At 43.8% G+C, this 12,270-nt stretch overlaps 1 protein-coding gene across 1 annotated transcript in view; it reads right to left on the reverse strand.

Moving 5' to 3' along the window:
• Window positions 1-12,270, reverse strand: part of astn2 (astrotactin 2) — a 395,991-nt gene that overhangs the window by 276,602 nt on the left and 107,119 nt on the right. The window contains exon 3 of the mRNA XM_074618826.1: window positions 7,195-7,627. Coding sequence (XP_074474927.1) covers window positions 7,195-7,627 — 433 coding nt within the window. The remainder of the gene's footprint in view (window positions 1-7,194; window positions 7,628-12,270) is intronic.

The raw sequence follows: 12,270 nt of genomic DNA on the forward strand, positions 1-12,270 counted from the left end.
TCGGCACTGTGTTGGCAGAGCAGCGGTGTGAAGTGCTAGCCCAATCATATCTGAAGTAGTTTGCACTATTGTATTTGGCTTCACTGTGAGAAAATATTATTCACTGAATCAAGCTATTGTAAAGTCTCTCATACAGTACTTGAGGACATCTTAATACACAGATTCTAAATCCGCAGACTGGTTGGGGACTCTAAAGGGGAAAAAAAGGTCTAGAAGAAAATGATAATACAATTAAATTAACTTTCAATACATAAAATATAGACCAGCCACATGGTGCAATCAGCATCCAATGAAAGAATGGCAGCCAAGAAGAAATGATGCATGTTTTTACAGTTAACTGTAATGAACCACAATATAGCCTCCATGTCTTTTGTCCTCCAGACAGACACACACAGGGCCATTTCATCCCACAGACAGGATGTTGTTGACTACCCAGAACAATGCAATAGCAGCATTATCTGTATACCACCATCTGCCATTAGCTCTGGTCTCTGCCGCTGTGAAATGGTTCTGTGGTTTCTGGGAAAAGAGACATTGTCGCTTTTCTCACATTTTTGGCAGATTTTGGTTTCTTTGAACCGTAAATTCAATGTAAACTACGTCCAATTTTATCCATCCGGAGCGTATAAACCAAACTTTTTACAAATCTGAATGTTCAATCTCAACATTGTGAGTTTTCAGGGGCAAACAGAATTTGGAGAATTGTTAATATTTGAGATTTGACCTTGGGCAAATATCTACCAAACTGGTTTTCTTTCATTTTAAGAGGAAAGTTGGCTAATAAGTGGGCCAATGTTACCAAATGCTGCTTGATTATTGCTCAAAATGGAGTATTTTGTTATTTGCTGTGGTGGCTGTGGCTGACCAAACACCCAGGGAATTTGTGTAGTGGCCAAACGGTGGTACTACAACTTTGGTGTCTGTCGCGTGATGCCATTGGGCCCAAAAATATATTTTTTTTTTAGGTAAATCAACTTCCCAGTACGAACACTTGAATAGCCCTTATTTAAATCATTAGGTCCTAAAAGTTGTAAAATGCACTAATAGCCGAATCCAGAGGTATTTTCCCTCCCTCCGTTCATTTGAATGAGCCCCAGACCGAGGCTGGAGCGAGGGCTGGGGGGGCAGAGTTCAAGGAAACGCTACTGTGCCTGCTCTACGGGCCCATTGGATGCGGAAGATCGCCGGATGATCCGTCGAGCCATTTTGGCATCCTGCGCCCACTGAGCCACTCTCATAGGAAGGAAGGGGAGCCCACCTCCAACGTTGTATCCAGTTCTCTTTATACATCCATGTGGCTAACAAGACACTATAATATAAATATGGCCCCATTTATTGTGAATGTATAAGCTTGAAGCTGCCTTTTGTACTTGAAAACAGGATCATGATCTCTGGTGAGCATACAGTATTCTCAATTCATTGAAAGTGAGAATACATTTATCAAAGGACAGAAAAACAACCAATCTTTGAAACATGTTTTATAGCTGCAGGACAGAAGGAAATAAACAATTACTGGGTCCTCAGTTACTCGGTTATTAAAAGTGGTGGCTATCTGAACTCTGAATATTCAGTGTTTACTCTTATTCTTACCTAAAATGACTTTTCCACCCGAGGGAAGGGTAATGCAAAAACAATAATGTGCCGATAGTTGCTGTGAGAGGGATCATATTCTATAGTTTTAAGCAGACAACAAAACTCACTGCAGCTGAGATGTCCCTCTTTTTTAATTGTCTCTATATGCACAGACTTCATATTTCTATGTTAAAATGTACTGCGTGTTGTTAGAAGTAGTGGTAGTTACGCTAAGTGTTCAGAGTCAACCTTATGAGAGAGTATTGTGCTTGATAATAATGAAGATTAAGCAGTCGCCAGCATCTGCTTACCAGGAAAAGTTTGCTCAAAACAACGAGAAGCCTTGATTCATACGCAATAACGGCAGTTAACAAATTACTTTCTCTAAACTTACAAATGAAATAGGAACATTTTTAATTATTCAGGACGAGATTACTAATTTAATTCAATAGTTGAATAATTGTTTGAAAAAGTAGGACACAGTACCAGTTGCACAGGCCTGTAAAACAAACAAGCTGTGGAGACGGCATAGCTATACGTATTAGGCTTGTCACGGTAGACGTGTTACCGGTGTTAGGGCATACACCGATTACATTACTTGCCCACTACCCCCACCCTCGTCTTGCTTCTTTTTTTTTTAAGAAATAAATTCCATTTTTCATTTTCAGGTGTCAGCACCCACAATCATCTAATAAATCAACTCTAATTTATAAACTACTTTATCAATACTAAGTTGGATGATTGACGCTACAATTATGAACTGAAAGTGTCTGCTCCTTAGAGCAGCACAGGATAGCAGGGGGCAGATTTCACTTCTCAAGTGACGGGAGTACGGAGAGAGTTGACCGACGAGACGACGGCAGAGGATTCGGTGTCACAGCACAAAGCAAGATTCACCTCAATATTTTGAATTTAAACCCAATGCTAACAGGGAAGGTGCTAATAGGGAACATGATAACGTTAATGATGCCATCTGTAATCTTTGTCTGAAGAAGGTAGCAGCATCTGGAGGCAACACCTCAAAGCTACAAAAGAAACTATGATACACATGAGTATCGGGATATTATGTTGTGCGATACTGTATCGATTTTCCAAAACACTGTATTGATTTTTTAAATTAACCCCTTAAAAACCCAGCGGCCCACCATCGGGCCCGGCCGGTATTCGATATTTTGGAAGTTGTATCGAGCTCAGTTTTAAAGCTATAGAGCGCAGGCATCATATGAAACTAGAAAACCTAAGGAATCCGTTGGTACCAATCATGTCATACCAGTTAGGCTAAATAACGCTCCAAAATTAGGTTAAATTTTGGCGTGGAAAAACTGGCACGGCAATTTCCACAGGGGTCCCTTGTTATTTTTGCCAGTTCTAAAATGGTGTATTTCTGGTGTGTTCCTATACTATGACAGTCTTCCTAAACTTAAATAAAAAAATAAAATAAAAAACGCATGATATCGCCTTGCTTATAGTATCGCAATATATTGCAATCGCCAGATTCTTGCCAATACAAAGCCCTACTCTAGACGATGCTTTTGATTCCACCAGGCGCGCCGCAGCGCATTTCAGAAGGGTCCCAGAAGCGGCTCTATCTACTCTGTTCTGCTAAAAATACATGCCTAGTCTATTTTTGACCCGCAGAGCAGATCGAACCAGGAAATACTGAGGCTGCGAAAGCTCGACCGGAGGGGCCAGACACACAGCCATCCAACCTTAAGGATCAAAGTAAGCGCTCTACAAGATATCGAGCGTCAACCTTTCTTGGAAAATGTCCGGTGTAATCGGTGACACCGGTGTTGTCGCACGCAAAATCTGTCACTGTGGCATCACCAGTATGCATGACTCCAAGCAGATATGTATGATTTTCCCATCTAACAACAAAGGCTACACATGTAGGTATGGAAGATGCAGCTTGCTGCTGTGCACTGTAAACTGAGAGGGAAAGGTATGGCGGTTCGACACTGATAACTGGTCCCTGAGCTCTCGTCACAGAACAAGGCTTTCCAGCATGCCGTTAAAGTTTTTTTCCGCACCTGATTTACACTGTCCACGCTGCCCAAATGCATTCCCAAAGCCGTGGGAATCTTGCTGAATAATGAAATTGACAGGCCTCATTTGTTTGGTTGTCTGTGTAACAAAAAGCCAATGCCATGCACACAACCCTGTGAGGCACAGCCATAATCCCTCGGGATAATACCATTGAGTTCCGTTGAATGGGGTTATCTGTCAGCGAGGACAGACAGATAAAGGATGACTGGTATTTGGAGACTTTTCGGAAGTCGAGCATCACGGAAACAGGTGGAACAGGACAGGAGTTAATCGGCCCTGTATTCAAATGTCACAGCTTTATGCAGAGTACAGATGAGGGAGGTAAGAGTCATCAAAATAAATGGTTTGTGTGACTATCTTTTTGGAAAATGCCAGATTCTTTATGAGATTGTTAGAAAAATGTGTCAAGAACTGTATTTAAAAAAAAAAAAAAAGACCATAATCTGACCATATGTCGCAGAAATTAGCCACGTTTTCCTGGTGTAATTTGGACTTCACATTGCCCATATCACATATAATTTGACTTTGGAAATTTATGTTGATGTCTCTCTAGATTAATCTTTATGTATGTCTCAACATTAATTCATTATTAATTCATTAAATAAACCCAAAGAAAGCCTGCACACCCCTACGGAAACAAATATTCGGACAGACTTCAATTTCAGCAGCTTTCAGCCTGCGGAAATATATGTTTGACCAACGAAACCCTTTGATCGGCGTGATTCTACATGAAAATTAGCCATGTGCTTCTGTTTGTTGCATCTTGGGGTCCATGGATTAATGACCGTTTGTTTTCAGGGCAAATGTCCTGTCCTATGGGATATTTTTCGGACTATTGGAGTTTCGGAATAACAACCGTCCCCCTTCTCAACACCCAATTATGTAGGACAACCATTACTACACTCAACAACCAAATAAAGGACAATATATGGATAGAGTTCAGTCAGCAGCTGGGATACGATAATGTAGCTGATATGCACTTGCTAATGTTATATGATGGTCACAGAACGAGGCTAGCCACAACAGCTAACGTTAGCATCACATTTGGGGTCCGATTAGTTTGTGTAGTTAACGTTAGCCCCTTAGACCTTCTCTGTCTGGATAGGTTTTTGTTGTGTGGAGCTGACATGGCACTATTTAGAAGCAAACTCATTGGGTCTCATTGTGAAAATGGAACACGGCGATGTGGTTAATTCGCACCCGGTGTGAAACAGCTTTTAGTCTTGCTGCTTACAAGCTAGTTTGCTTTGCTCTCTTCTTAGAATAATCGTCACCTTTTTATTCTCTTGTAATAATGGCATCATGTGGTGATCGGCCCAATCGTACAGTAAGAGCCGTGACCCCCCTGCTTCAGTTCTCTTTTCCCAGCGGCTAATGCCAACATTCTGCCTTTCCACATGGGACTAGAGCAGAAATTAACCTCTCTCCCTTCACCTTGTTGCATAATGTTCTGTTTCATTTTTTTTTTTTTTTAAATAAGGGCTGAACATAATATATTCAAGCCTTGAGGTTTCATCATGGTTGGAATGCAGGTTTGAGTTTGAGAATCATTATCCGATGTGGTCGGGGGGTCAGGGACTATGAGGCTATTAAGGCTTGTTTGAAAATGAAAATCATTTTATCCATCGCTATCCTCCAGTCAAATGATGTTAATAAAGTTAAACTTCAAACATAACCAGCTTTCTCTGTTGAGCTGTAGGTAAATATTCTTCCAGACATGGATCAGCAATGTGCCTAAGACACAGTGAACAAACTCAAACAGAAATATTATCCTTTTTTCCAGCCTATTTTCAGTAAACTTAAGCACCCAGTCAGAAGCAAAACGTTTGTGTGAATGCGGTTATGTGGAGTGATAAATACTATGGGAGCAAGAGGGCATTTCCACAAACTTCACCCATGCATAATTCAGTATGACACGAATAACCCGGGCACCCTCCGACTCAGCCGGCACCCTTCAATTATTAAAGCCGTGCTTTTGCAGAGGAGCACCCCCAAGTTCAACGGGATATGATATGAACAAATGCTACACAGCCTGAGATTAGAATGTTTGGGTAACTTGTTTTGGAAATTTCTAACGCAGAATTTTTTTTGAAGCATCACTTCCAGTTTTTGTCACTAATGGCTGGATAGAATTTCTGCCCTCGCCTGAAGTGCAGACCCCTGACGGTGTTTAGCCAAGGGGTCAACGGGCCACCCGCTGACACACCTCAGCATCTAATCGACCAGACCGATGGCCTCTGTCACTTGACCTTTAGACATTACATTAAATTACAGGGCGCTGCATTACATTACTGCTTGACTCACACAGAGCCAACGGCTATTTAAGATTTTTTTTAAAGCCTAAAAACAGAGCCATGAGGAGGTGTAGAAGTCCACATTGAACATTGAATTACAATGTGTGGAAAGGTTAATATTAGGGATGCACCGATACCACTTTTTTCAGATCGAGTACAAGTACAAGTACTTCCATTTGGGTTCTCGCCGATACCAAGTACCGATACGAGTACTTCTCTGTGCAAAAAGACCCTCGTTAACAGCCAGTTGGAGGGTGCGAGCGACACACGGCAGGCTGGGGAGTCCCGCATACGAGGCGGTGCGCCGCAACCGGCTCTAGGTCGGCTTGGAAAGGCTCGGGGTGAAGGTGCTTGCCGGGGCCGTGGCCAAAGTGTCACCGGGGCGGACCGTCACTAGTGCGCCCAAGCCGCGTCGTGCCCCCAGGGCGAGGCTCGGCCCACGTAAAGGCGCCAGGGGTCTGCGGCGATGTCTGCAACCCACCCGACCCATCTTGAAACACGGACCAAGGAGTCTAACGCACACGCGAGTCAGATGGTGCAAGCAAAACCCTGTTGCGAAATTAAAGTGAGGACTGTCGCGCGCCAGCTGAGATTGGATCCCGGCGCACCACCGGCCCGTCTCGCCCGCATCGTCGGGGAGGTGGAGCGTCAGTGTGTGCGATAGGACCCGAAAGATGGTGACGAGAGGATAACGTCACGCTGCCGTAAAGTGGTATCTGTGCCGTTGTATCGGAACGGTTTTGCGAGTACAAGTACATGAGCACAGTATCGGACCCGATACTGGTATCGGTGCATTCCTAGTTATTATGGAATTTTTGCCCAATGATGCAGGAAACGTCCTGCCTACTGAAGCTTTAAATCACATGACTCATGGAATACAGGATTTCTTATCATTACTGGCATGATGTGATGGTGTGAGTCACACAAAACTGCTTATTTTTGACTAAATGTGAGCAGGACATGCTGTGCTATCAAGAACATGGTTGGGGCTGGGCAGAGCCAAAGTGAACTGTCCAGGCCGGGCCATCTGGGGAGCTGGCACTGAGCGCCTCCACGGATGTACAAATCATGCTCTCAAAACTACCACTGAGCACAACAGATTGTCAATGACAACTGAAATCATTTCAGTGGATGCCGCTCGGAGCTGAATGATTGAGACAAAAACCAGCGTCACGCTGTTAATCTCACAGCTATCACATAATTAATCTCCATAATGCAAACAGCTATTATTTCCATCAAGCTAAACTGTTTTCTTTTGAAAGGGGAAATGTATTCAACCTACCTCGTTTTTCAAAATTATGCTTTATCTCGTTGTCCTTGCACATCATGTCTGTGTGTCCCCCGATGCCGATGTTGACCCCGTAGTCCTCCTGGATCTTCCCGTCGCACAGCTTGGTGGTGTGGAGCTGGTTGGGCGTGGAGTTGAGCGAGTGTCCGCCCGGGTCCTCGTCGCTGCAGTCGTAGTCGTCGAGAATGGGGGTCTCCCGGATGGGCATGCCGATGACGGAGCTCCCGTGCTGGTGTGTGCCTCGAGAGCCCCGGTAGCTGTCGCGGCCCTGGGGTCCGAGCAGGACCGAGGGGATGTAGTGGATCTCGTGGGTGGCCTCGGTGCTGGCGCTCTTCTGGGGGATGCGGCGACGCTTGCACCACCGGTGGCGGGTGTACAGGACGAGGGTGAAGAGGAGGATTAGGAGGAGGAGGGCGATGAGGCCTCCCTGGAGGGAAGCAAGGGGAAAGAGAGAAGGAGAATGTAAGTAAGGGAAGCACACGAGCACGACAACACCTAATTGGTAATGTCGATATTTTACGTCGTACACAACAACACTTTATAGACCTCTAACAATAACAATTACTGCTCCTGTGTCACTTATATTAGGTTGAATGGCAATTAGCACAATTTACCGGCTATTGAAGGAGGTCTGGCAATCAACACTTCAATAAATGAGTTCTCAAAACAACATGAGGCAGCTAACAAGGTCCGAAAGAGATTAAATCATATGTGCCTTTTAAGCTACAGACAAGTGCACTGGTCAAATACACAGCAAATTGTTTAAAGAGGACCTGTTGTGCTTTTTTCCCCTTTCCTTTAATATGTTGTATAGTCTTTTTATGCATGTAAAAGGTCTGCAAAGTTACAAAGCCCAAAGTCCACGCCAAAGAGAGTTACTGTCCCTCACAGTGGGGGGGAGATCAGGAGCTCAAACAGAGCGTTTCAGACAGAGGGTGAAAAGAGGTGCTGCGGCACAGCCAGTATGAGAAAAAAATAAAGCGTTTTCTGGACACTAAAGCATGTAAACATGTTCTAGTAGAAACCCAAAATACAAGTATGAACCTGTAAATAACCATAATAGGTCCTCTTTAAGATTTAAAAATACGTTCACATCCTCATCATACGTCTGTGTGTTATACGTGAGTTATAACTAGGATTTTTGACACAGTGTTGGTGAGGGAGCCAAATTACAATCATTTACAGCCGTTTTCAGGATGCACCTGTCCCTTTCACCTCCCACAGTATCTTTGCCTCACGTCTCTCCCCCAACACACCCCCCTTGTCAACTAAATACTGATTGGTCTGCTGTATAATATAATCCATTTTTTAGCATCATGAATGAGGATTTTCGTCGCTTCCATTTTTCAGTACAGTAGCCCCATGATAAGACAGAGGAAGCTGGTGAGGAGTATAAATAATTCTGGACTTATTTGGGAAAAGAGAAGAAGAAGAATGAAACACAGGGCAACCCCCCGTAGCGATGATGACATTAGCAAGTAATTAGAAGGTAGGAAGGATGCAGACAAGCACTAATTCACATACACACACACACACACACGTACAAACACACAATGCGACTCTTGTACAGCACATCGCAGATTCTTTAGAGCTCAAAATCAGCACTTTGTTAGCACACTGTGCACTTTTCTGCAGTCGGACACCTGCAGACATTCACATACATAACTGGACATGTACAGGATATAATACACCAGTATCACACTATGATATAATGCAGCCCAACATCAACAACAAAATCATAAACTACGACCTCAAAAATCACCAGAGTTCAATAAGCACTTAATGAATGAATTAATGAATAATTTATTTCCGTGTCTGATTATTCAGACACATTAACTAACAACAAATCAAACATTGTGGCATGTTCACCCACCATCATCTAACAGCACAACACACCAGCATCATCCATACATAATAGGGATGCACCGAGTATCAGTATCGGGGTCAACCGACCCGTCTTGAAACACGGACCAAGGAGTCTACCGCACGTGAGAGTCAGAGGGTGCAAGCAAAACCTTGTGGTGCAATGACAGTGAGGGCTGGCGCGCGCCGGCGGAGAGGGGATTCCGGCCCAGCGGGGTCGGGCGCACCACAGTAAAGTGGTATCGGTACCGTTGTATCGGAGCCGTTTTGCGAGTACGAGTACATGAGCACAGTATTGGACCCGATACTGGTATCGGTATCAGTGCATCACTAGTATTGCCAGATTCATGCCAACACACAGCCCTACTTTATACTGTGCAAGTGTTCCTGTTATTGTGTCCATTCCCTATCTATGTAGTATCTCCAGCACATAGACACAGAAGTGAGGCAGATATTGTTTTGTTTGTAGCAGTGCTGCATCTGGACTCCTATCTCCAGAGTGTCACACACACGCACACCAATACACCAGGGATGTTAGCCGGTTTGGCCCTCTCTTTCTTCCTATGGCCCTTTCTTCTTCTTCTTCTTTCTGTGGTCCTGTAAATTCGCCAAGGAGCATCGCATTTCCCCCCACGGTTCATTCAATATCTCACCATCACAGAAACATCAAACACCCTGCCACACATGCTGCGGCCGGATGATAAAGTAAATCCATATGCACAGACAGAATGGAAGAGGAGGGGAGAGGGGGAAAGGGAGGAGGGCATGACTTATTCTTTGATTTTTTTCACAATGACATCCAGTAGGTGAGACGTAGCATTTGATTCAGCGAGACACGGCAACCCCAAAAGGCGATATATATCCGCGATGTCAGACAGGAAACGCAGGGTCAGCGCTTTTTGCGAGAACATATTTAAAGATGTGGGGGATTTTTCACAAAATTACACACACATGCACACACACACACACGGATGGCCACGTGCGTACACTTCAGCCACAGCGTGCACACACGCAAAAATCACGACAGAATAATAAATAAAAATCCACAAGGGGTCATTCATCACAAACATTTAAAATTCCATCTTGGTGGGGGAAAAACAAACCCCTTTGAAAATATAACTCATGCACTGTTGGGTGTCCATAAATCACACTGTGCTGAGAGAGGGGAGGTGGCCCAGAGAGGACTAGTGCCACGGACAAACTTGTTCATTAATCTCCGATAGGATGGCAGCTTTGGAGAAAATGCAGTCCCGCAAAAAAACCTCCCCTCGGCCTGCACTTCTACATTAATTCCCCCTGAAAAATAGCAAAAAACACATGAAGGCTTATGTTTCATTTTAGCAGCGGAGTGATAATGGAGTGACATTGTGTGGCTCAGCAGCAAACCACTGAAAGGAACCGCAATGACAAAAACTGTTAAAATCTCAGTTTCAAATAGACCTTTTAGCCGCCTAAAACGTAAGACACAAAGATTTGCTGTAGCTCGGTGAGGTCTTTATTCATCTTCTGTACCACAGCGGTTGGTTGTCACTGGGTACGTAAAGAAGGAATTGCCCGTTTGTCATGGAAATTTTAAGTAATTAAACCTTTTACAATTACACCACTGGTCGGGAATATTTTACATTTGAAACCTTAATTTCCCCTTCTTACATTTACATTAAAATACCGCAGACTTTTTACACAACAGTTACAATAGAGACGATCTAAAAGCTTCACAAAGTGCAAGCACTCGTACTAAAAAAAAACTATACACTCACCGGCCACTTTATTAGGCACACCTGTTCAATTGCTTGTTAACACAAATAGCTAATCAGCCAATCACATGGCAGCAACTCAATGCATTTAGGCATCTAGAGGTGGTGAAGACGACTTGCTGAATTCAAACCGAGCATCAGAATGGGGAAGAAAGGGGATTTAAGTGACTTTGAATGTGGCATGGTTGTTGGTGCCAGACGGGCTGGTCTGAGTTTTTCAAAAACTGCTGATCTACTGGGATTTTCACGCACAACCATCTCTAGGGTTTACAGAGAATGGTCCCAACAAGAGAAAATATCCAGTGAGCGGCACATTCAAATAACCACTCGTTACCACCCGGTACTAGCAAGGTGTACCTAATAAAGTGGCCGGTGAGTGTATATACCACATGTCAGCTTTTGTTTTTTTGGATATATCTGTTAATTTCACTCTGTCACATCAGTGCCCTTAAGATTCTCTCAAATTCCCTTCCCCGTATCATCTCACAATGTTTTCCTCGCCACTTCCCTCCGTTCTCGCTTTCTGTTCCCCCCCCCCCCCGTCTCGATTACCGCGCGTCTCTCCGTCTCCATTCCCCCCCTTCATGTTTGATCACATCTTTCTTCCTCTCCTCAGTACAACAGCTGTATAAATTCACAGTGGCAGATGTAGCCATGAGGGAAAATGAGTTTTCTGTTCATCTTCAGACCCTACAAATCCCTGCTGCTTTAGTCCTAAGTGACTTCACGGGGAGGAGATTGGCTGGAAAACCCCATAATTCCACTCTTTTTTCTGTGGTATATAGCTTCAGTCTGTGATTATTTGCCTTACTTTGCATTCCCCCAATAATGCTCCCATTCCCCCCCATCTGAATCTCTTTGTGTGTTATTCTTTCCTTTTTGCTCTCCTCTCTGCAGCCCTTCTCCCATTAGCCCCTCTCCTGTAAAGCCCCCCTCCGTCTTTTTCCCTGCTGTGCCTGCTTTTTACCCTTCATTTCCCATCCACCCAGTCTCCCTTTTTTCCTCTCCACTGTGGATCGTGTAGCCTCTTTTACTTTCATCATTCCCTGTCGGGTTGGCTTGCAACCGTTTCATCCCCTTCTCACTTACTTTTTTTATCTTCAGTCTTTTGCAGATTTGGCGACAAACACCTGCACTGAATTATTCAACACTTCACATTAACATTTTTTTTTTTTTTTAAATGGACATACTAGCAGCAAATTCCTCAGATTAAGATATCGCCTTGGTTTAGCCATGACAGTCATCTTAAAAACCTACAGAAGGACGAGGACAGAAGCAGGTTTGTGCTTTTTTTTTGGTGGTGTATGTAATAACAACATCCAGGGACAGTCACAATGAAATGGGTTGAGTGCAAAAACCTCAAAATGAATCAGAAAGTGTTGGAGAAGGACATGAAAGTCTGAAATTTTTTTTTATAAATACTAAACTATGCTGCCACTGGGGCATGTTTACT

The sequence above is a fragment of the Sebastes fasciatus genome, chromosome 19, assembly GCF_043250625.1.
Source record: "Sebastes fasciatus isolate fSebFas1 chromosome 19, fSebFas1.pri, whole genome shotgun sequence".
In the NCBI taxonomy this organism is placed as follows: Eukaryota; Metazoa; Chordata; class Actinopteri; order Perciformes; family Sebastidae; genus Sebastes; species Sebastes fasciatus.